This window comes from Oncorhynchus mykiss, chromosome 17, assembly GCF_013265735.2.
Source record: "Oncorhynchus mykiss isolate Arlee chromosome 17, USDA_OmykA_1.1, whole genome shotgun sequence".
NCBI lineage: Eukaryota > Metazoa > Chordata > Actinopteri > Salmoniformes > Salmonidae > Oncorhynchus > Oncorhynchus mykiss.
Window position 1 is genome coordinate 34674578 of NC_048581.1, and position 26221 is coordinate 34700798.

Sequence of the window (26221 nt, forward strand, 5' to 3'; positions counted from 1 at the left end):
AGGAGAAGACTGATCAGAGATGCAGCCAAGAGGCCCATGATCACTCTGGATGAACTGCAGAGATCTACAGCTGAGGTGGGAGACTCTGTCCATAGGACAACAATCAGTCGTATATTGCACAAATCTGGCCTTTATGGAAGAGTGGCAAGAAGAAAGCCATTTCTTAAAGATATCCATAAAAAGTGTTGTTTAAAGTTTGCCACAAGCCACCTGGGAGACACACCAAACATGTGGAAGAAGGTGCTCTTGAAATGGAACTTTTTGGCAACAATGCAAAACGTTATGTTTGGCGTAAAAGCAACACAGCTCATCACCCTGAACACACCATCCCCACTGTCAAACATGGTGGTGGCAGCATCATGGTTTGGGCCTGCTTTTCTTCAGCAGGGACAGGGAGTATGGTTAAAATTGATGGGAAGATGGATGGAGCCAAATACAGGACCATTCTGGAAGAAAACCTGATGGAGTCTGCAAAAGACCTGAGACTGGGACAGAGATTTGTCTTCCAACAAGAGAATGATCCAAAACATAAAGCAAAATCTACAATGGAATGGTTAAAAAATAAACATATCCAGGTGTTAGAATGGCCAAGTCAAAGTCCAGACCTGAATCCAATCGAGAATCTGTGGAAAGAACTGAAAACTGCTGTTCACAAATGCTCTCCATCCAACCTCACTGAGCTCGAGCTGTTTTGCAAGGAGGAATGGGAAAAAATGTCAGTCTCTCGATGTGCAAAACTGATAGAGACATACCCCAAGCGACTTACAGCTGTAATCGCGGCAAAAGGTGGCGCTACAAAGTATTAACTTAAGGGGGCTGAATAATTTTGCACGCCCAATTTTTCAGTTTTTGATTTGTTAAAAAAGTTTGAAATATCCAATAAATGTCGTTCCACTTCATGATTGTGTCCCACTTGTTGTTGATTCTTCACAAAAAAATACAGTTTTATATCTTTATGTTTGAAGCCTGAAATGTGGCAAAAGTTCGCAAAGTTCAAGGGGGCCGAATACTTTCGCAAGGCACTGTATATGCATAGTCACTTTAACGATACCTACATGTACATACTACCTCAAGAAGCCTGACTAACAGGTGTCTGTATATAGCCTTGCTACTCTTTTTTCAAATGTCTTTTTACTGTTGTTTTATTTCTTTACTTGCATACACACATACCTTTTTTTTTTCACGCCATTGGTTAGAGCCTGTAAGTAAGCATTTCACTGTTGTATTCGGCGCACGTGACAAATAAACTTTGATTTGATTACCCCGGCCAAACCCTAACCCGGATGACGCTGTCAATTGTGCGCCTCCCTATTGGACTCCCAGTCACGGCCGGTTGTGATACAGCCTGGACTCGAACCAGGTCTGTAGTGACGCCTCTAGCACTGAGATACAGTGCCTTAGACCGCTGCACCACTCGGGAGCTCGGGAGTATAAGTGTAAGATGACTAGGCAAGTTGCATTCAGACCTGGATTCGATTTTTCAAATACTTTCACTGTTTTCTGTAGCCTATCTGGAGTGCACTTTTGCCACTAGGCAAGGCCGATCAAGCCCAGATAAATTATTTGAACCCAACTCGGGTTGTATTGCACTGAATCTTAATGGGAATCTTGAGCTTGTGTAGTTTTTTTCCCAAACTTTTCCACTCTCCTTAAGTATTTTATTTATTTGTAGAGACCACCATTAATGAAGGGGAGAGGGATAAGAGAGGAAGATGGAGATTTGAGAAGGCCGGTGGGGCGTCGAGACAGATGGAGTGTCACACGAGTGAGACAGAGGCGAGAGGTGCCACTCCCAGTTACACTAACAGATGGGCCTAGTCACAACCTGTGAAGTTTGAGCTTTCCACACAAAGCTATGCGGCACCCTTATACATTATTAGTAATAATATGACAATCTGGTCATTTAGCGTAGCCACAACCTGTGATCCTAAGACTTTCCACACAAAGCAACATACCAGTACTAGTAATAATATGATAATTTGATTATTTAGCTTAGCCACAACCCGTTTAGGTAGCGCTTTCCACGCTAACAATGTAACAACCTGTCTTTATACAGGACTAGTAATAATATAATATGGTAATTTAGTTTAGCCACAACCAGTGTCGCTAACGCTTTCCACACATAGCAACGTAGCATCCTTTCTACAGTACTAGTAATAATACAGTATATTTGTAGGTAATTAAGCTTAGCCATAACATGTGAAGCTAGCGCTTTCCACACACAGCCTAGCAATGTGGCGTCCACTGTTCTTATACAGTGCTAGTAATAATCATTAAATGGTAATTTAGCTTAGCCACAACTTGTGTAGCTAGCGCTCTCCACACAAAGCAACATGCTAGCATCCTCTCTTAAACAGTAGCCTACTATGCAGACCCTGGCAACATCTCTGATCCAGTGCCACTATGACTATGCTTGTATCTCATGGTCCAGTGGCATAAAACAAATCTGAAGGACAAACTTGAAATGGCCCCAAACCAACTGATGATCATTATACTCAAGCTCAGCCCTGGGATGCATATTTGTCCTAATAATTTCAGGGAACTGAAGTGGCTTCCAGTTGACCTCCGGGTGGTGCAGATCAAATTTTTTTTTTTTAAGTTCTACATGACCTTGCCCCCAGTTACTTGTCTGGTTTAAATTCATTAGACTCTCATAGCCATCACACCAGAGGCAGTGTTGCCAATATCAGACCGCTGCACTATAGGAGCATGGCTGGAAAAAGCTATTTCCTTAACACTGGTGCAGAGGAATGGAATGGTGTACCAAACCATATAAAATCCATCCATACGCAAAGGAGTTTTAAGATAAACAAAACAGGCTCAGCAGGTTTAACGCCGCTTTAAACCTTCACCCAAATGACAAAATAACAAATTGGTTTATGACAGCAATCCATGCTTTGGTTTAGTTTCCCTGGGACTGTTCCTGTTTGTGCCACAAATCCCATTCAAGTCATGGGACCGATAATAGCATTTTTCGTGCATCATATTCAAAACGTCTATAAGTGACTTTGTTAAGCTTCACAATCAATTTGAGATACTTTCGTATGATTTTAACGTGATGTACGAAAAATGCAAATATCGGTCCTGTGACTTGAATAGGATTTGTCCCACAAATTGAAAAACGTTAGCATGTGGAAACAATGACAGGGAAACTAAACCATATCATGGATTGCTGTCATAACTTGTCCATAGACTGCTTACAGGGTAAGGAAACCAATGTGTCCTTTTGTTATTTGGGTTAACTAACCCTTTTAAGAAATGGTTTATGGGCAAAATGCTTTAAAGCGACACAGGCTAAAAGAAAGTATAATTGGATCAATGAAGGTTACTTGGTCATCTATTTTATTCATTTTACTCTTTCCTCCCCATTGATGAGATGTCTTTTAGATGTACACTACCTTTCAAAAGTTTGGGGTCACTTAGAAATGTCCTTGTTTTTGAAAGAAAAGCATTTTTTTTATCGATTAAAATAACATCAAATTGATCAGAATACAATGTAGACATTGTTAATGTTGTAAATGACTATTGTAGCTGGAAACGGCTGATTTTCTTTATGGGATATATACAGTTGAAGTCGGAAGTTTACATACACTTAGGTTGGAGTCATTAAAACTCATTTTTCAACCACTCCACAAATTTCTTGTTAACAAACTAAAGTTTTGTGAAGTCAGTTAGGACATCTACTTTGTACATGACACAAGTCATTTTTCCAACAATTGTTTTACAGACATATTATTTAACTTAAAATTCACTGTATCACAATTCCATTGGGTTCAGAAGTTTTACATACACTAAGTTGACTGTGCCTTTAAACAGCTTGGAAAATTCCAGAAAATTATGTCATGGCTTTAGAAGCTTCTGATAGGCTAATTGACATAATTTGAGTCAATTGGAGGTGTACCTGTGGATTTATTTCAAGGCCTACCTTCAAACTTAGTTCCTCTTTGCTTGACATCATGGGAAAATCAAAAGAAATCAGCTAAGACCTCAGAAAAAGAATTGTAGACCTCCACAAGTCTGGTTCATTCTTGGGAGCAATTTCCAAGGGCCTGAAGGTACCATGTTCATCTGTACAAACAATAGTACACAAGTATAAACACCATGGGACCACACAGCCGTCATATCGCTCAGGAAGGAGACACGTTCTGTCTCCTAGAGATGAACATACTTTGGTGCGAAAAGTGAAAATCAATCCCAGAACAACCGCAAAGGACCTTGTGAAGATGCTGGAGGAAACGGGTACAAAAGTATCTATATCCACAGTAAAATGAGTCCTGTATCGACATAACCTGAAAGGCTGCTGGGCAAGGAAGAAGCCACTGCTCCAAAACCGCCATTAAAAAAAAGCCAGACTACAGTTTGCAACTGCACACGGGACAAAGATTGTACTTTTTGGAAAAATGTATTCTGGTCTGATGAAACAAAATAGAACTGTTTGGCCATAATGACCATCGCTATGTTTGGAGGAAAAAGGGGGATGCTCACAAGTCGAAGAACACCATCCCGACCGTGAATCACGGGGGTGGCAGCATCATGTTGTGGGGGTGCTTTGCTGCAGGAGGCATTGGTGCACTTCACAAAATAGATAGCATCATGAGGAAAGGAAAATTATGTGGATATATTGAAGCAACATCTTAAGACATCAGTCAGGAAGTTAAAGCTTGGTCACAAATAGGTCTTCCAAATGGACAATGACCCCAAGCATACTTTCAAAGTTGTGGCAAAATGGCTTAAGGACAACAAAGTCAAGGTATTGGAGCGGCCATCACAAAGCCCTGACCTCAATCCAAAATAACATTTGGGGGCAGAAATGAAAAAGCGTGTGCGTGCAAGGAGGCCTACAAACCTGACTCAGTTACAGCAGCTCTGTCAGGAGGAATGGGCCAACATTCACCCAACTTATTGTGGGAAGCTTGTGGAAGGCTACCCGAAACATTTGACCCAAGTTAAACAATTTCAAGGCAATGCTACCAAATACTAATTGAGTGTATGTAAACTTCTGACCCACTGGGAATGTGATGAAAAAAATAAAATCTGAAATAATTCTTTCTACTATTATTCTGACATTTCACATTCTTAAAATAAAGTGGTGAACCTAACTGACCTAAGACAGGGAATTTTTACTAGGATTAAATGTCAGGAATTGTGAAAAACTAAGTTAAGGTGTATGTAAACTTCCGACTTCAATTGTACATAGGCATACAGAGGCCCATTATCAGCAACCATCACTCCTGTGTTCCAATGGTACGTTGTGTTAGCTAATCCAAGTTTATCACTTTAAAAGGCTAATTGATAATTAGAAAACCCTTTTGCAATTATGTTAGCACAGCTGAAAACTGTTGTTCTGATTAAAGAAGCAATAAAACTGGCCTCCTTTTGACTAGTTGAGTATCTGAGCATCAGCATTTGTGGGTTTGATTACACGCACAAAATGGCCAGAAACAAATAATTTTCTTCTGAAATTCGTCAGTCTATTCTTGTTCTGAGAAATGAAGGCTATTCCATGCGAGAATTTGCCAAGAAACTATAGATCTCGTACAACACTGTGTCCTACTCCCTTCACAGAACAGCGCAATAACTCTAACCAGAATAGAAAGAGGAGTGGGAGGCCCCGGTGCACAACTGAGCAAGAGGACAAGTGCATTGGAGTGTTTAGTTTGAGAAACAGACGCCTCACAAGTCCTCAACTAGCAGCTTCATTTAATAGTACCTGCAAAACACAAGTCTCAACGTCAACAGTGAAAAGGCGACTCCTGGAAATCATTAAATTATAGTAATTATGGTAATTTAGTGTAGCTGCAACCTGTGTAACTAGGACTTTCCACAAAAAGCAATGTAGCGTTCTCTCTTATACAATACTACTAATATGATATAATTTCGATGTATACATTTTTAGCAGACCCTTCCAAAGCAACGTACAGTTAACCTATACCCACTGTGGCCCGTGCAGGAATCAAACCCACAACTATTGTATTGCAAGCATCATGACAAAACTAACTGAGCCATCGGAACCACCAATAGAAGATTGAGTAGCCTACTGCTGAGCATAGTGTGTTTGAGAGGTTGTTGTGCACTAGCAGGGAACCCTGTCAGCTTTGATGATTTTTTTTTAATGAATGTTCAGCCAACATTCTTTCTACCTATTGAGAGGTTTCGACGAGTGCTAATTCATAAAACATAAGTAGCCTTTTTTTTTTTTTTTTTGCTCTTCCACAATCACTTGGCAATTTGTTTGTTGGAACTGCCCCCAGCGCATGACCCCGGGTAGCACTAAAATAATTTAAATCCAAGACATGGAGAAACAGGTGACAAAGTTATTTTACAAAAAGGAATATGGCTCCAGTGATATTTTTAGACAAGATATCAGAGGTTGGTTGGGTACTTTCACAGCATCTTCCGAAAAAAGGATGGGAAATCGGCCTTTGAACGATCCACATCAATCTAGCGCCGTCTTTACACTTCAAGTCAATAAAAGCCTTTTTGTAAAACAAAAAGGTAAATCGTCTCCCTTATCCTCAACCATTCCCTGCAAGTACCCCTTGTGTGCAAATGTAAACATGACAGTATCTATCTCCCTTTATCTCTTATCTCCTGTCTTTATCTCGCAACAGGAGTCTTCTGAAATCGGTGGAGGAGGAGCTAATCCAGAGGTAGGCCCAGCTGTGCTTTCTTTCCTGTCCCCTTTTTTCTAGTTTTTACTCCTCTTTCTCTCTCACACACTCTTTATGTCTGTCTATCTATCTCTTCCTGTCTTTTCACTGAAACTCTATTTCTCTCTTTCTATTTTATTCCTATCCTCTCTTCTCATTTCTGTCTCTATATTGGACAGGGCTCACTTGGAAAAATAAATGTGGCTTCCCTGTTTAAATAAAGAATTTATAAAATAAAAGTTATTATCTCTGTCATCTCTTTCTCAAACTATTCTATTCTCATCCCTTTTCCCTCATATCTTTTTCTCATCTTCAGCCTCTCTCTCCCTCTGCCTCTCTCCCTCGCTTTCTCACTCTGCTTCCCTCTCTCTCTCTCTTTCTCCTTCCCTCACTTTTTCTTTCTCTTGCTCTCCCCACCCCTCTCTCTTGAGCCTCTTGCTCTTGCTCTTGCAATGCTCAATATTTAATGTGACCTAACCTTCTGCCTCTGTGCTTGTCCGAGTGATATGGACGACTAATTTGCTTTAGAACCACTCCCACAATGACCGGGGGGGATTTCTCACCCTTGCTGAGGCGTTAAAGCCGTATGGCCAGTTATAGCGCAGCGGGGACTGAAAGTCGGCGGGATGCCCGCTATCGTTTATTATTGGTCTTTGTCTTTCGGCGGCTAGGGTGGTATCCCGCTGGCATGCATTAATTCTCAACGTTAGAGTGAAAAGAAATACACCTCATGCAGGAAAGATACCTGCACACTGATTTCCAATACACAAGTGACGAGCAGGTCAGCTAGCCTGGTCCCAGATCAGTTTGTGCTGTGTCGACAACTCCTAGGTTCATTGTCTTGCCACACGTGATGTTTGGCAAGACAGCACAAATAGATAGCTAGACTCTGTTCAAAATAAGGCAATGACTGTTTCGGATGTCTTCTCTACTTTCATCTTTGTTGATGAAATGGCACTTACAGAAGCAGGGCACTCTCAAATGTAGTGGCTGGTTCACTACTAAAGGCGTCAGCTGCTGGCGGCTATCCAAAGTCAGCTAGGCGAACCGAATGAGTCTGCTCGCATACTCCCTTAAAAGACCTCTGCTTGAAAAAACCTGGAAAAAAGCGGCAATAGTACTTTTGTTCATTTTGAGGTGCCATAGCCAGTATACACTTCCTCAAAATAGACAGAATGAATCAAAAATAACTCCAGAAATATCATTCATTTTGACGTTTTTGCAGAGGAGATCTTAGTCGTGCAATTTTATATCTAACTAAGATGTTTGGTGGAGTATTTCTGAACAACAAAAATTGCATGAAAACGAGTCGCTTCCTTGAATGACAAAGACTTTAAATGAGGAATCCCTACTGTTAAACAATCACTGATGAAGTGGGGTAGATTTGGCTACCAACTTCAAAACAAAAAAAACTGTGTGCCCGAAAAATCCCTCAGCGAAGTGCAAAACCCTCACAAAATGTTGTCATAATATATCCACAAACTCTTCTGATCGGTTTCGGTTGGGAAGCATGGAGACACCTTAAGGTAGACCTCACATTGAAATGGATAATGGTGCTTAGTATCAAATTTCACTGTTGAAATGTTTTTGGACATGAGGTGCCTACTAAATATTTTCCTACATTGGACAGGAGAAGAGCATGTTTCCCACTGCTGAAATTCTGTTCAATAGGATTGTTGTTATGGGGTGGATCTTTCCTCATCTCTCCAAAGCCCATAGAAGGGAGCGCTCAGTCGATTTTGAGCCACGATTGAGAAATGCCTCTCTGTACCTACTCAATACAACTACAAATAATTGTATTGTATTAATCCCAGAGGGGCAATTACAAAGGCATTAATAGTTGTATTAAAAGTTGTATTGAATTGAAATGTACATCCCTCTTCTTCTCCCTTAGGGGACACGAGACTCATTTAGATGATGATGATGATGGTGGTGACCATGATGATGAAATGCAACAGTAAGTCCTACTGTCTTCTTCCCTTTCTCCTTTCAACTTAACATCTGGCCTCTTAACATTTCATCTGTAAACTGCGGTTATGAATGTTTCGTTATGCAAATGATTGGAACGGGCTACTCTGCTAGGGGCCAGGTTCATGTCCATTAAGCGTTTCTTATTGGACAAGTCCAGATAGTCCGTATTATATTTACTCTGTTTGCTTCCATTTGATGCTTAATAATGCCTAATAGTGCTTAATGAACGTGACCCAGGATATACACTGAGTGTATGAACACCTGCTCTCTCCATGACAGACTGAATCCAGGTGAAAGCTATGATCCCTTATTGATGTCACTTGTTAAATCCACTTCAATTGGTGTAGATGAAGGGGAGGAGACAGGTTAAAGAAGGATGTTTAAACCTTGAGACACTGTGTATGTGTGCCATTCAGAGGGTGAATGGGCAAGACAAAATATTGAAGTGCCTGTGAACGGGGTATGGTAGTAGGTGCCAGGCCCACCGGTTTGTGTCAAGAACTGCAACGCTCAACAGTTTCCCGTGTGTATCAAGAATGGTCCACCACCCAAAGGACATCCAGCCAACTTGACTCCTGTGGGATGCATTGGAGTCAACATGGGCCAGCATCCTTGTGGAATGCTTTTGACGCCTTGTGGAGTCCATGGCCTGACAAATTGAGGCTGTTCTGAGGGCAAAAAGAGGGGTGGTGCAACTCAATATTAGGAAGGTGTTCTTGTACACTGTACACAAAGGTATAACTGTTAGTACAATAATTTGTTCTAATAGTTATGCTCTCTCTCTCTCTTAGTGCCAAGGGCTCCACATTGCGGCCCAAAGAGCCTCCACCACCGCCTCCCAACGTTAAGGTATGTGTTCTTCAAATGACTCATTGTCCATCGTATGAGACCGAGAGCGTAGTGTTTCCTCACATATCAACCTGTAAGATGATCTCTTTTCTACAGTGTACACACAGGAATCATTTTTGTGGCACCACTTTAAATTGAACACAGCACAACACTTGTTCATATTTCCTATAGCCCTAATGTGTGCAGTAGAGCATAATACTTTACATACACTGATGATGATTCCATGTTGACGTGTGTGCTTTTATGCCAATCATGTAGCGTTGTGGGTCACATCAATTTCAACTTTACATTTTTTATTTTTTATTTTTTTTACAAATGTCATTTGTTTAAATTCAGTTGACTTCCTCCATTAACCCTGTTTTGTCTTTTGCTCTCAGCCCATCCCCATTCCACAGGATAGTGCCAACTCCCACGCTCACCATGGCTCCCCTGCTCACCATGGATCTCCCAGTCTCTACGGCTCCCCCGGTGACCATGACGACCACGGGGGGACCATAAAGCGGTGTCCGGCCGCCGAGAGCCCCGCCCGCTCTGCCACCCATGTTCCGCCCAGGCCGCCACCCCCCAGACACCCCCCACACAGGCAGCTTAGCTTAGGTAGGTAACGTAGTCTACAGGCATGCTCACAAACTGAGTGGGTGCATTCTGGGAGTGGTGGTATCCCCTATGTCAGAAATGCAATAATGCTGGTTTTCTTATCTCCCCTGCACTTAATTGGAGAACCAAAGATGTGGTCCCCTTGAATGAATGAATGGGTCGGTGGGTGAATGAGTCAATTAATAAATGAATGAATCAGTCCGTTGCTTCTATTCAACTCATCACAATACCAACCACAATACCCAACTCGAACCACTTAGACAATAAGTGTGATGATGCTGAGATAAAAGCTACCACTGTTTTCAGGGATCTCTCCTTCCAACCCTGCCAACATTTATCCACTCACTCTACTAAACTCAAGAAGCTCCACCCCACTTCCTCCATGTCTTAGCCAGTCATCTTTTCCAAAGTGGACCCTGAGTGTGTGTGTGTGCCCCAGCTAGTATTTATAGCCCGTTTAATTAGGAGCAGTGGTGTGACTGGTGTTGTGATAATGTCACATACCCACTCTGCCACATGAGTCACCTTCCAGTACACACACACTCACACAAACTTCCCCAGTTTCCACATCCTGTCTGCTTCGAGTACTCTGGTGGCAGGGGCCAACTTTCAAACAAAGCTCCCTGTCCCTCACGTGTGGGTCGTAATAGTTTTCTTCCCCTCATCATCTTTCCTTCGCCTGCGCTTGACGTGAAAGAGCTGGACTAGTACCTGGGCTATTCCATCCTATTGTATTCGCCTGTCCTGTTGTTTTCAGATATGTCAAGGAGAAGAGACGAGGACGCCACTTTAGACTATTGAGACATAGTCTTAAGTTTAGTCACAGAGGCGATCTTAGTCGTATCAGTGTCTTGTTTCAGCACAATTTTTGGAATTGCTCAGTTCCCACAGAGCCACATTTTCTCTTGCTTCCTTTTCACTCTCCACAGCACCATTCAGATTGTGGCTATCGGGGAATCGTTTAAATAAATCATGTAATATTTAAAAATGAATCCATAATTAATTTCCCTCCCAACAGGCAATGGGTTCAGCTCGTCAGAAGTGAGTGGGGATGCTGGTGGTGCCGAGAAGCAGTCTACTATGCCACCTAGCGTCACCACGAGGAAGGACAGGAAAGAGATTCCGGTAACATCATAGTAATGTAGCCTTGGTCAGAAACTGTGCGTAAAAATTGGTGGCAACACTTTCTGTGAATAACTTGTGTATAATGCACTTAAAGTGGATTTTGTCAAATCCATAGTGCATTATAAGACTTCCTGTAAGCATTGTGTTAAACATACAGGTTGTAAAGTTCATTATATTGATAAGTGGTCGTGGCTGTCATTAATTCATTAATACCTATAGTAAGGTGTTTATTATATACATAATGCATTTTTGCATAATGTATTCATAATGAATTACACACAGTGCTGGTTCATAGCAAGTGTTTTATATAGACAGTTTCTGACCTTTTCACATTTTTACACACTCATTTGACTATGTGTTACCTGAAAGTAAGTTATTTGGAGAATAATTTATGTAAATGGTGATTAATTAATGTCCGAACAGCTTTGATAACAGGCTTACATTTTCATTGCAACCTATATAATTATGCGGTTTTGCATTATGACTAAACGTAAATCTTCTCGTTCTTCTTAGAAGTGGATTTTTATTCGCACCCAGAGCTCTGAAGAAATAGCATTTATTCTATGTTTACCTCATTAGTTACTCATTAATAAGCAACGACTTGTGAATTAAAGATCAAAGTGCTACTGTGTCATTCCCAAGTTATTACAGCACTGATAAAGCAGAATGATACCATTGTTAACGTATAGTTAAATAGAACTCTATAAGATCCACATATCATTTTTTTAATATTTAACAATATTACAGCATAATATACAGTATATTTGAACTATGATTGTTAATCATTCTACGCTGACCTTGGTATGATGATGTCATTTCCTGTTTCCTCAGAAACCAATCAGTAATGGCCTTCCCCCTACGCCAAAAGTCCACGTAAGTCTTAACACCCCTTACCTGCTCTTACACACACGCATTGTCAAGTAGAAAACTATAACTCTGCGCTGTAGGAAAAAGCAAATGAGCACTAAGATACAGAAACAAAAGCACAAATGTGTTGATTACACATTCACTATCTAAATCATTTATGTGAGTTGTAATTCATTCATTAGCAACCTAAAAGTAGTAGTGTTGAGTTCACAACACATTTGTAATTACCGCGACTCTCGAGCTAGAGATCCTGCCACAACTTTGTTTCAAAATAAGCGATTTATTATATTGTACTGAATTTATAAAGGGCTTTTCCATGTGCTCTACATGGTGATATGCTCTACATTGATCAACTATAACTAAACACCTACATTCCTCTACATCTTGTTTTCTATTTTCGCTGCACAGATGGGAGCCTGTTTCTCCAAAGTCTTCAATGGCTGCCCTCTAAAGATCCACTGTGCGGCGTCTTGGATCAACCCCGACACGAGAGGTTCATTTCTGTCTAACTGCCATGGAACCTGATTCCATCAATTGCAGATAACAGTAAACTGTATTTATGCTGGGTTTTAAGGACAGATGTGGTTTCGTGTCAATGTTCAATGTCCACAAAGGGTGTGCAGGGTGTGACAGACAGAGCGCGATTAAAATTTTGACCGAACCCGCTGTGCGATTGACCTTTTATCTGCAATTGATTGAGTTGAAGCATTTGATAACTTTATTTTTCAGTCTTGCGCTACCAGTCGTCCCACCGTATTCTTGTTGGAGAAAGGCTTGGAGAAGCCTAGAGCAGGAGTCGAAGCTAACTTGATTTTAAGTCTTACCCCATGTCTTATTGGCAGTTTGCGTGTGCTACTATTAGTTTCCTTCTTAGGCAGTGTGCTAAGCAATGTGTGTATTATCCACGTGTGCCAGTCTCTCTGTGCTGTAATACTTAATTGTTTCATTCTCTGTTTTAGACCAATACCTGCTATTTGGCGCCGAAGAGGGCATTTACACTCTAAATCTCAACGAACTACATGACTCCTCCATGGAACAGGTCAGTGTCTTATTATTTCATTTATATTATCTTTTTGCCAGTAAATTGAAATTGTTTTATTTATGTGAAGGTGGAAAATATTCTCTTATCGCATCATACTACAGATTATAGTTCGATTTGAATGCTTCTTTCTGTGTGACTCAAGTAAAGGATTTGAGAATTGATCCACAAGGTTTTATCCACACGGATTTGAGGTTTTATCCACAACTGGTCAATAAGAAACGTATTATGATTCATTGTACCACCTACTAAAAACTGAAACATGTTTTTATTCCCTAGCTCTTTCCCCGGAGGTGTACGTGGCTTTATGTCATGAGTAATAGTCTGCTCTCCATATCTGGTAAGGATTCATCATAGAAACCTGTATTGCCACACACACATTGCTAATATATCTCAACAAATAACTAAAAATGTTACATTGTTTGTTTTATTTGTAGTTTATAGAATAGATTCTCCAGACACTTCATATAAAATGTACCTTTGGCCGCACACACATTGTTTTTTAATAAAACATTTATTTAGCCTTTATTTAACTAGGCAAGTCAGTTAAGAACAAATTCTTATTTACAATGACAGCCTACCAGGGAACAGTGGTTTAACTGCCTTGTTCAGGGGCAGAACGACAGATTTTTACCTTGTCGGCTCGGGGATTCGATCCAGCAACCTTTCGGTTACTGGCCCAACACTCTAACCGCTAGGCTACCTGCCACCCCAATGACAGTGACATACATTAAAAACATAAACCAAAAGCAGCAATATGTCATCAAGAGCATTAGTCTTATTTTATCATTAAATATGCACTCGTAAATATAAATCGTAAATACTACTTGTCAATACTTGCTTCAGATATACAAGCAGTTAGACACTGTACTGTTTGCGTGAAAATCTAAGATTTTCAAAGCATTGAAAGGTGTGTTCGTTGTGTTTTTTGGCAGGAAAAGCTTCTCAGCTATACTGTCACAATCTGGCGGGTCTGTACGAGCATGCTCGACAGATGCAGAAGCTGCCAATGGCCATCCCCACCCACCGGCTCCCGGACAAAATCATTCCAAGGTAAGAAGAAGGCGATGTCTCTGTGTGTAGGAGTTTTCTGTGGGAAGAGTCCCACTTTTTCGACTAAATTCCTTGTTACTGTGGTTTTTAGGAAATTTTCCATCTCCAATAAGATTCCCGACACCAAGGGATGTCAGAAGTGCTGTGTAGGTGAGTAGAGATGGACATTCTCTTTTTTTATTTCTCTCATGCTTTTTCTCTCTCTGCCCTTAGTTTTCCCCTCTTTCTACATCCAACCCCTTACTTGCTCACAAGTTGCTATGTCATCTTGGTACAAGATTGAGAGTAGTTGCTACACTACTGTGTTTCTTAGATGCATCACTTCACTACATGTAATAAACACAATACTTATCCATTCCCCTTATAACCAATTATGACAACAACCTCTTCATCTGAGTACCGATAGTTGAAAGATCTTTGAAATATATTATTGTGGTCACAGCTTAGTATGATTGACAACCCCGGCTGACTACCAACTATTCCCCCTTAGTGAGAAACCCTTACACGGGCCACAAGTACTTGTGTGGGGCCTTCCAATCCAGTGTGGTCATGTTGGAATGGGTGGAGCCCATGCAGAAGTTCATGCTTATCAAGGTAAGAATTTTTGCATCTGTGTGCGTTTATTTAGTCATCTCTTTGTGTTTGCCAGGCTCACGGTTTACTTCCAAACCTTTGAGGAGTGCTGACAGCACATGTCATAGCCATATGAGGTTTCAACCAAAAACAATAAAGCATTGAGGGTAGCTATGCTAAGAGCCTCCAGGGAAGACAATCCACAACCTTCCGCTAACTGTCCTGTCAAATGGAGGTGTTTGAGATATGCTAAGAGACATCCCTTTACTTTGTAGCCTAAATGCTAATGGAAACACACTTCCCTCTTCCTAAAAACACTGACTTCCCCCTGCCCACTGGCACTGGAGGTGTTTGTGTTTCAGATAAGCATGCTAACCCGCCAACATAAACTAAGCTACCCTTGCTTTGTAACCGACGAGCTAACACTTACCCTGTCCTCTCGTAAGAACATTAACTTTCCTCTGCCATGCCCATGGAGGTGTTCGGGTTTCAGATAATCATGCCAACAAGGCTACCCTTACTTTGTAATCTACAAGCTAATGCTAACTCTAGCCATCTCCTCCCAATAACATAATTTTAGATTAGCATGCTAGAGTCTAGACCAAGGAGTTCTTAGGTCAGTCAGGATAGTAGAATTGACATGGTGCAATTTCTAAATTTGATTGTGCATCAGCAGTTTTTCTCTTATGTCAGTCACTGATAGTCAGTCAATTAGCCCATGTCAGCAAACACATTTTTCGATTGCTAAAGTTAGTTTAGCAGCCAGCTACTAAACTTGTTATCATGATCGAAATACCGGTCGGGGGCCCCCATTGATTTTGTAAGTCTCACTTTATCATATTAAAAACTGCAAACATTTCTCTTCGCCATATTGAAAAATGTGTAGTATTGCAGGAAATGAGCTGTAAAACAACCAATTTTCTTCTCCACCCCATGACAAAATTAGTAGAATTGCAGGAAATTGGTTTTAAAATTGCAAAATCTTCTTTCCACTCCATTGCAAATGTATAGAATTGCAGCAAACTTGCATTAAAACTGCAACACGAAATTAACGCTAAAACTTAAAAAATGTCTCTTGACAGAAGGGGGTCACTCAAATGTGTTGATGTCAATTAGTCTATCAGAAGCTTCTAAAGCCATGACATCATTTACTGGAATTTCCCAAGTTGTTTAAAGGCACCGTTAACTTAGTGTATGTAAACTTCTGACCCACTGGAATTGTGATACAATGAATTATAAGTGAAATAATCTGTCTGTAAACAATTGTTGGAAAAATTACTTGTGTCATGCACAAAGTAGATGTCCTAACCGACTTGCCAAAACTTTAGTTTGTTGAAGAAACTTTAGTGGTTGAAAAACGAGTTTCAAATACTCCAACCTAAGTGTATGTAACCTTCTGACTTCAACTGTTTATCGTACATGTTGTCAATAATACTTTGTGGTTGCGCGCTCGCATCGGCTTTGTTGGTAAACACTCCACCCGTCTACATGCCTAATGCTAACGCTCCTCTACTCGCAAGAACATCGAATTTGAGATTAGCATGCTAACATGCTAGAGTCTAGACCAATGTAGCATAGTGATAATGCTAACCCTCTCTTTCTAACATTGACATAGCTAATGCTAACCCTGTCTTCCTAAGAACATTGACTTTCCCCTGCCCTGCCCGATGGAGGTGTTTGAGATGCTTGTGGTGCCCGAGCACCAGTACCCCCTCATCTGTATGGGCGTCAGCAAGGGCACGGAGCTCAACCAGGTGGTACGCTTTGAGACGCTGGACCCCAACACCGCTTGCCCCTGGCTCAAAGAGTCCGGTAAGGTCTCATTCAAAGACTGACCTTGACTCCTCATTGACATAGACTTGACACAACTCTAGAGAAAATATAGTCCTATTTGATTCCATTCATAATGGAAAATGTTTGACGCTAATAAAGCAACAGATTAAATGGTTAGTTGACGTTTTTATGTTTTTATCTCCTCCTAGACACTCCACAGACCTGTGTAATCCATGTGACTCAACTGGAAAGAGACACCATTCTTGTCTGCCTGGATCGTGAGTCTAGCAGCATGTCTTGGCAATCCAAAAATTTGATTTGCATTGTAATATTATCTATGTAGATTATACATGCATTGTACGTTCATTGTATGCGTTGCTTATAACATTATGACAATATATTAACAGTGTATCATGTTTTATCACTGAGCAGTCCTTTAAATGAGATGGAGGGAAACTCACCTCAATAGCCACCAATGTGTTGCACCCCGCCTGGGTGGACGGCAGCCATTTTGTGCCTGGATGTCTTCAGTTTCATGTAATAGCATCATTGTTTAACTCCTCAGGATCCATTAAGATTGTGAATCTGCAGGGGAGGCTGAAGTCCAGTAGAAAGCTTTCAGCTGAGCTGACGTTTAATTTCCAGATTGAGTCGATAGGTAATTGCCCTTGACCCCTTTGCTAGAGTTTAGCCAACACACACACACACATGTATCAACAGCTATAGAATGGAGGGCAGAGTTTCACAGTCATGTTATGATGAATGACATTCTGGTAAAATTTAGAATTTTTCATATGGTATATTAAACATCCATCTTTTCCACAGTCTGCCTTCAAGACAGTGTTCTGGCTTTCTGGAGACATGGCATGCAAGGGCGGAGTTTCAAATCTAATGAGGCAAGTATTTGAACTGTTTATTGTTGTTGTAATATGATGACTATGATAATGACTGCGATGACGTGAATATTAGATCCTGTCCATATTCCCACCAGATTACACAGGAGATTTCCGACAACACCAGGATATTCCGACTCCTAGGATCAGACAGGTGAGAAATCCATTTTTAGATTGAGGCTAAATCCGTTTAGCAGGGATCATCAACTAGCTTCAGCCTCAGGACTATTTTTTTTGGGGGGGGCGGATGGTCAGGGGGCCCAGAACATAATTAGAAAGAATTTGTGAACGGCAAATTGACCGCAAGAAGCCCAAACGAATAATCATGTCAAACCTTGCTTACATTTGTATACGATCACATACTGTATGTCTCTATTACGCGTGGGAATGCTTTGGAACAGATTTCCAAAATTAAAGTCACTCTGAGCTGATTTGCTGGTATTTTTACAGTCTTATGTCCGACAATAAAATAATAACACATTTAAAATAAAATAAAAATTATTTTATTTTTGCTCAGAAAACTTTCAAATAAAATCACCACCATTTGGGGAAACCTGTGTTTAGTGTTGTGGATACAAATTAGTTTAGCGACCTCTGCTGACATGGGTACGAATCCCCTCTGTCCTTTTCATCTATCTGTCCCTCTACACATATCTCCCTCATTTCTGTGCTGTCTCCCTCATTTCGGTGCTGTCAAATTAATAAATAAAAATATGCAAGGTAAATATATTTTTAAGTGCCTCGATTATTGCCTGTAATAGCTATGGTGGCGTTCCAGATCTTATTTTTTTTTCAGAAGATTGCTATATTTTATTCATGCAGTTCATTTTATTTATATCTGCAACATTCAGAACATTTCACATCACTGAATACCTTTGATTGCAGGGTTGTGGTGCTGGAGAGCAGACCTACAGACAACCCTACAGCACACAGCAACCTATACATCCTGGCTGGACACGAGAACAGTTACTAACCACCCTGCGCTCTGGGAACCAGGGTCCTGTTCAGTAGGCATAAAGCTTTCTGAAACGGAGTGCTACAGGGATGTACAGTCTGAACCTGTCCAATAAGAAACCTTAGTTTCATTGTCGGTTGCAAAACATTATTTCATTGTATGCCTTAATGAACATGGCCCAGGATTGGTTTCAGTTACATTTTAAGAGGTTATAAATCTGAATGAAATTCATTCATTGAAAATTGCAATTAGGTTTATTTTTCTATTATTAAATTGGAATTCATGTCCTGAAATTAAACTATGGAACTGACCCCATCCCTGATGGGAACAGACTATGATGAGGAGGACATGTCTGACTCTGCATCTGAGACCAAGGAATTGCAATCGGACTATTCATCGAGCAAGCGACCTTGGATATGTCCGGTTTTTAATTGAACCTTATGATTTGAATTGTAAGTCGACATTTATAGTAACACAAACCCACATTCCTGGATATCACACTATTTCAATATTGACCAACTTCTGAGAGCATGCATCCTTACCTGACAAGTGCTTGACCGATGTGTTTGTAATTTATGTAAATAGAATATTGAGGTTGTACACTATAAGTATGTCATGTAGATAACCATGCTGCATATATTTTGTAAAGTTGCCCCCCAACTTAAGAGATATAAAGAGTTGTTGCCTAATCAATGTGGGGTACTACTTTTAAGGGCTTGTCAACTAATGTAATTTTACAAAACAGTGGTAGGATGTCAAAGAGCAAAGTGTCTGTTCATTTTGATCATGTGTTGCCTTTTTTTAATATGTTAGACTCGTTTTGATATGAAGCCATATGCAATGTCATTTTATTTTCACACACTTTAATTCCAACCCCATAGAAAGTTGTCAATTCTCAGATATGCACTGGTTGTGAAATTTGCACATAGTTGTACGCAATAAAACACTTTATTCTTACATTTAAGGCATGGTTAAGTTGTGCTTATAACAAAGTATCTGCATGAGTGCATTAGAAAACATCATACTACACACTTTAGCTGTAAACTCAGACAAATTTAACCAGGCAATATAAGGTTTATTTTTTTACATACACGCCAACGCTATTGTTAAAACTGCATTCAAACTGAAGAGACTCTGGGCAGTTGTACCATCTTAGAATCTTTTTCCGTATGGTGGCCAATGAGTTGAATGTTTGCTAAATTGCATTGTTCATATGGTTTGTTCTGGTGTTTGGGCGTCATAGTAAGGCCTCTACCTCATGCATTGGGGAGTCAGTGGGAATATGTGGGGCCAAATTGAACATGTAACACTAAATGTGATTTGCTGACTCCATGTAGCTTACACAACTAAAGGAGGGTATGATGAAGTACAAGGATTTTCTGACTTGGTTTCTTTCCATATTGCTTTTGTGTCATGTAAATACAGTAAAATAAAATTGCTTAATTGTGCCTGTACAACTGCTAATATTTGAACATGTTACATATTAAACATTTTAACTCAAGATGGGCTAAATTGATTGACTGATGAGCCATAGGAAGCCTGTTATTTTTCTCCAAAACTTTAGACGGTATGATGAAGTATAAGGATCTTCTCACTTGGTTTCTTTCCATATTGCTTTTGTGTCATGTAAATATTGTAAAATAAAATTGCTTAATTTCGCCTGTACAACTGCTATATTTGGACATGTTACATATTAAACATTTTAACTCACGAAGGGATACATTGATTGACTGATGAGCTATAGAAAAAAAATAAGAAAGTCTGTTTTTCTCTTTGACATTTTAGTGGGTATATGTCTTTTTAAGCCTATTAAACCTATGGAATAATTTCTGCTAAGATGTAGATGTGTATTTTGAACATTGGGAATACTTACTATACCATGAACTGCTCCACCCAGTTAGTTAGTGGAGGTGTCTGCTTTGGGAAGTCTCCACAAAAAGATGAATGCTTTCCATTATGTTTTCTCTGGGCTCTGTTCGTCAAGTCTGCGACCTCACCGCGTGCGCACAAAACTAGCACTAGTTCACATGCATCGTTGGTATGTTTAACGTCCCATGCACAAGTACAGTGAAATGCCTTTCTTGCAAACTCAACTCAACAACGCAATAATCCAGAACAATGTATTACTAGAAAAAAGCACGAGAAATAATTTTTAAAAAAAAAAGTAATTAAGTAAGCATACTAAAATACAGAAAATATTTTTAAAGTCAGTTCCAATACTACATGTACATGTGCAGGAATATTGGAGTGACGGAGGTAGATATGTATGGAGGTAATGTGACTAGGCACATTGAGTTTGCAATGTGAGTATGCAATGGTTTCAATTGATCTTTCTCATCAAACGATTTTTCATGCTATCGTTTAATTAATTATTACTCTCGGTTTATCCAGATTGTATACATATCTGCGAATGTGGGCAGGCGCGATGATTATCGTAAACAAGCCCTAACGACGTCATTAGCTATCATCTGCGCCTGTGCAATATTCTTCTACCAGCAACTGCACCCGACCCGAGTCATAACAATCGTCTAAATAAATATTTTTGACCAAAGGTAAACTGGTAATTAAAACCAGCCTTTGCGTGGATTCTTGGTTTTCTCGATAACCAAACAAAAAGGCTAAATAGTCTGAAGACATGTTTTGGAAATTATAAATTCATGGAGGATAACACGGTTATCAATATCCACCCTGCCGAAGATTCGGTGAAAATGGGCGATTTTGTACCGAAGAGGTTTTTTTTGCCCAAAATATAGGGAATGATTCAACTGGCCGAAAAGGACGAACAGTATCGCATTTCCCGAAACGTGAAGTGACACATTCACTCCCACGTTGGATACTAGCTAGTCAGCTACGCCACTGTCCACATATTGCTAGTTAGTTCATCACTACTCCAACCATCTTCCGATTAGGATCGATCCGCTACGGCTAGTAACATCACCAGCTCGGCTGCTAGCTAGCTACTACTAGCTTGCTAAATTAGGTAGGGTAACATTTGTTGCCACCAACAACGTCAGTTCGGAACTTGGAAACATTTCCATCTGCCAAAGCAACGCAAGCTTGCTAGTTAGCGTTTGAAGTATCTTTGGGTTCGTGCATTTTGAGCTTTTTTTAAACTCTCGGTGTCCCGAAAGAGCAACCCTGCTAGCTAACGATAGCGACTTGCTTCGGCAGCTGGAGACGGCTAGCTAGCAGCTATCAACATCTGTACACTGCCGATGCAATGGTCGCATTGTTAACTGTTTTGGTAGAGGAATGCTCATTTGGTGGATATTCTGAGGCAGCGGGCCGCACAGAATATTGCACCTCTCAGTTCCAACCACAGGCCACACTATATACTGCTTTGATGTGAGAAGTGGCCGTGAACACACAACGCTCACTGGCTGCAAGATAGCGCACGAAGACCGGCAGCTGAAGCCATGCAAGCGGCCCAGGTTCAGTACGACTTTTTCAGCGAGGAGAACGCACCGAAATGGCGGGGGCTATTGGTACCCTCCCTGAACAAGGTAAGCTAGGAAGTTGGCAGGTGCCAAGCGAACAAATTAACGTTAGACGGCGAGGGTATGCATTACAAGCAAAGTGGCTATTATTAGCTAGCCAGCTAACGTTAATTAGCTACCTTAAACTGTGTTATTTTTGTAGGAATAGATTTTTGTAACAAACATTTAATGGTGCCACGTCAAAACACACCATGTTGCCAGTGACATGGTTTGGTTGGTCAAATCACATTTTATTGGGTGCATACACGTATTTATCAGACGTTATTGCGGGTGTAGCGAGATGATTGTGTATGCTAATAGTACCAAGATAACATTGTATTTCGATTACTGTTAGCTGCCCCCCGCTCATTATTGGGGTGCACCCGTGGGGACGCAATGCTTCTATATGACACAGCCCTATGTTTGACTCAAATGGTTTTGTTTGATTCCCTCACCTAAACTCGAACGTCACTAGTTCCCCATCCATTACACCATTCCTAAAAACGTCCCCTTTTATCTGTATCTGCTATCTCAGCGTCACTGTATGTACATCTTGTCCACAGTGTCAGTTTGAGTGTGACGGAACTGGAAGCGTCTGTGGGGGAGGACGGCTGTCACGCTCACAGAACGTCGCCCCCCCTCGGCAAAACTGCATCACTTTTTCCTAAGCTAAGGGCTCCATAGTAACGTTGAAACTGGGCCCTCAATTTCAGACATGTAATAAAGTACTTGCTAGCAGCAACCCTGAATATTGTAGTACTAATCATCATGAAACGAGTCATTTGTTTGTTCTTGTCCCTGAAGGCAGTTTTGGAAATTCTATGTTGGTGGAGGTGATGGTGGACTGTCATAGCCTATTCATGACCAATAAATGACTATTTGACCGTTTACATGGACAACATCATTGACACTACAGTAGTTGTTGCTAGATTAGTCATAAGTATCTTTTTATATTGTTGTTGTGATACACTGCTTTACTCTACCTCCTACCAAAGAAAATAACAACATGCAAATTGCACACCTAGACTTGTCAGGTATTTGAAGAGAAATTAGGTTTTGAAACATTGCATGGGTCACAGCTCATCAAGATTGACTCAGCGCCTTTTTTCAAGTAGGTTCTGACTCAGTCTCAATATTTTGGGACGCCCTCATATAGTCTCATGAAGGTGGTGGCCATGTTTTTGGCGATTTACAGACCTTTGGGGTGGTTTGAAATAACATGTCTGATGTGGGCAAAGTTTAGTGACACACCACACACGGTACCTTGGTCTACACAGAGTGAACACTGACTAGCGCCTCTGGTTTGCGTGTGTGTGTTGGTAAATAGAGGCTTATAGCTGGCGTGAGGCGATTAGGGTGGGGTTTTTCAGCAAGATGCTGCAAGCAGGGGAATGCCGAGTCAGTGAACTTCAGTCACAGCTCTCAAGTGAGATGTTACAATGACAGTTGAGAAAATTGTTTCTTTAAAAAAAATGTTCTTTACATTTTTATTTGTTCACCCCAGTGCTTTCTTAAGATGAGTGTTTTCAATGACTAGCATATATTTAGTTCATGTTTGGGCACTGCAACATTCTTAGTTAAAACCACTCCAGACCAACCAATTTAGGCCAAAACAGAAAAACTATTGGGCCTATATAATGGTAGTAGACAAGATGAAAGGACACCTGAATAACAAACACAATAAGTATCCCAATTTACAATGTGAGTTTGACATGAAGGGGTAGGCCCAGCCTAAGCCCCTCTGTGTCACGTTGGACCGGAGGTAGTGATCATGAGAAGAGAATGCTAAGAAGAACTGGAAGAATCAGAACAATACTTAAACAGTAGGTTAATAATATCGAAACTGAATTCTAGCCTACTGAAAGAAAAACATCCTAATGGACCAGCTAGGACTGAATTATGTAATGATAGTGTGCCGCTTGATATGAATCTGGAAATGAAAATTACCTTTGACATGCCTCGGTTAATCTTTTAGCTAACGCTGCAGAAACGGTACACTGTGAGTTATGTTGAGAAGTTGGTCTTACGTGGGAGATTGAACGAACTGTGGAGGAATGCCGCAGAGAAACAGTTCAAGTCTTTGCTCGAGGTCCCACTTTTGGATGACTGGCACATGTGGAATCCCAACGAGGGGGGATGGCCTCTGCATTCCTGTTGTGTGTAGACTGGCAAGGGCCGGCAAATGCCAAAGTGCGATGATGCCGTAGCAATACAACACCACAGGCATGGCAGGAATGTAGCCCAATGCATGAGGTCAGAGCAAGTCAGCCCTCGCAGAAAACAGGAGTGAGTGACAACGAAGGGGAGGTTTAGCCCCAGTTGGTCGCATTAAGGACATTTTTGCAACAAGCTTTTACCCCCTTCTCCTCCAAACCTCCCCCATTTGATCCCTCAAGTGTTGCTTTCCCCGCTCAAGCTGTGTCAACAAGTCTAGGAGCGGTTATGGAAGACTTCAAACGAGCCTCATGGCAAGACCAGCTTCTCCTCATTGAGCCGTTCAAAGTTGACACACCCTCTGTTCACCCTATTGATTTAGCAATTGGCCTATCGGCTTCAAAAAAAAAATGGTTACATTTGTCTGGAATGTTCTGGCACAGGGAACTGAGAGGATTTGAAAACGTGCATGCACTCCAGTGGATGAGCATTGTTCAGGTTTCTGCTGTGGAATGAAATGGGGAAATAGGGTCAGTTTTCTCATGCCATTTAAAAAATACCTATAATTTCTCCATGGTCCACTGCTCAAGACATTTTGGCCTGCTTTGCCAAAGCCAAGATGCCAGGTTAGCCAGCCCTGCCAGGAAAAGCATTGTCAAGAGCAAGCCCTCGTTTTAGCCTCCCCACAAATTTCCAATGGCGTGAGTTTGCAAAGTCTTTGAAGTTCTCTGCTGGATTTTTTAAAACTTTATGCACAGAGTAATTTGTTCATTTTGTGGGGAGAAGTTGTGGTCAGGTTTTAAAAAATATATATATATTAAAAGAAAAACAGCTGTAGTCTAGAATATCCCCTAATATTCTCCCAGCCCTGCTAAACATCAATGAACATGATCTTCAATTGGGGATGGAAAATGTCACACTGATTCTTCCATATGTACTTAAAGACTTTTCACATTACAATGGCATTTAACATCCAAACATGCTGCATCTTGCCTCTACTCTTTGGCGATAATTAATCAGTCTAGCATCTGCAATAATCACAATTTTCAAGCGCAGACAATTTTCCATATAAACGGTGTGCCCCATTCCTCTTTCTCTTGTTCCCCTAATCTGTTTGCTAGGGATGTGACGATTCACCGATATGCATCGGTCCCCGATTCAAATGTTTAACATCGGTCCGCGGACCCCAAACCGATCCAAATGTAGCTTGCATCTGGTCATAAAATCGATTAAAACTTCACAAATCACCTGTTCACAATTTTTGGGGAATCGTATTAAATTCTTTCTACCTTCCGAAACTACCTCATCTTTTGTGACAACTGGTGTCCTCTCCTTCAGTGTTGAACTGCGTGTGACTGTTGACAGTCATTGATCTACAAGTCATTTTGCATGCTAAACAACTCCAGACATCATCAGTAGCCTAGGCAAACTGTGCTCAGCTTTGGGCGCTGACCAATGTGCGGTAGGCGGTCTGTTCCTGATATTGCACATCTGCTCGGCACCTTCAGCATTCATATAGTAAAATGGCTCAGCTATATTAGTTGACTAAAAATCTGTGTTTGCTGGGTATTGATATCTATGCACTGTTGAAAATTGTGTTTTAGGGGAATACAAGTAAGCTACCGGAGACAACTCTCATATGGATTTACCTGCCAAACAGTGCTTAAAATACATTTTATTTTGATTGTTCAGGTTCACCATCAGCAATAGTTTTGTCTGTATATGGTAATTTCTATATATAAAGGGTAAAGTTCATAATGTGGACCGCAATCCTTTTTGCGAGGCTCACTGCATGGTTGAAGCGAGAGGAGAAGAAAATGTCACTCTGTAAAAACTTAAAAATGGTCAAAGCCATTAGATTTTGAGATGGGGTGAAATTCAAAGTATAGCTAATTTGTAAATGATAAATATTGATACAATACTAGCTCAAACAATTAATCCACTAATTAACTTGTCATTTTAGCAGGTGGTGATTTTTTTATTTGACCTTTTATTTAACCCGGCAAGTCAGTTAAGAACAAATTCTTATTTTCAATGACGGCCTAGGAACAGTGGGTTAACAGCCTGTTCAGGGGCAGAACGACAGATTTATAACTTGTCAGCTCGGGGGTTTGAACTTGCAACCTTCCGGTCACTAGTCCAACGCTCTAACCACTAGGCTACCCTGCTGCCCCAAATCACCGATTTTAGAAGTGGGGTTGACAAAAAACAGGCTCCACCCCCCCCACCATAGACATACATCATTT

General features: G+C 40.7%; 2 protein-coding genes across 6 annotated transcripts in view; both read left to right on the forward strand.

Moving 5' to 3' along the window:
- Window positions 1-20056, forward strand: part of map4k3a (mitogen-activated protein kinase kinase kinase kinase 3a) — an 84821-nt gene extending 64765 nt beyond the window's left edge. For both annotated transcript variants that reach the window (XM_036949775.1, XM_036949774.1), the window contains 18 exons: window positions 6612-6650; window positions 8545-8607; window positions 9413-9470; window positions 9848-10067; window positions 11086-11192; window positions 12024-12065; window positions 12468-12552; window positions 13019-13098; window positions 13378-13438; window positions 14034-14151; window positions 14243-14301; window positions 14642-14745; window positions 16365-16536; window positions 16707-16775; window positions 17063-17155; window positions 17323-17393; window positions 17489-17544; window positions 18276-20056. In XM_036949775.1, coding sequence (XP_036805670.1) covers window positions 6612-6650; window positions 8545-8607; window positions 9413-9470; window positions 9848-10067; window positions 11086-11192; window positions 12024-12065; window positions 12468-12552; window positions 13019-13098; window positions 13378-13438; window positions 14034-14151; window positions 14243-14301; window positions 14642-14745; window positions 16365-16536; window positions 16707-16775; window positions 17063-17155; window positions 17323-17393; window positions 17489-17544; window positions 18276-18363 — 1585 coding nt within the window. In that variant the 3' untranslated portion in view covers window positions 18364-20056. The remainder of the gene's footprint in view (window positions 1-6611; window positions 6651-8544; window positions 8608-9412; window positions 9471-9847; window positions 10068-11085; window positions 11193-12023; window positions 12066-12467; window positions 12553-13018; window positions 13099-13377; window positions 13439-14033; window positions 14152-14242; window positions 14302-14641; window positions 14746-16364; window positions 16537-16706; window positions 16776-17062; window positions 17156-17322; window positions 17394-17488; window positions 17545-18275) is intronic.
- Window positions 20057-20819: 763 nt separating this feature from the next.
- LOC110493792 (son of sevenless homolog 1) overlaps window positions 20820-26221 on the forward strand; it is a 74429-nt gene continuing 69027 nt past the window's right edge. For all 4 annotated transcript variants that reach the window (XM_036949776.1, XM_036949777.1, XM_036949778.1 and 1 more), the window contains exon 1: window positions 20820-21848. In XM_036949776.1, the coding sequence (XP_036805671.1) occupies window positions 21762-21848 (87 nt within the window). In that variant the 5' untranslated portion in view covers window positions 20820-21761. The remainder of the gene's footprint in view (window positions 21849-26221) is intronic.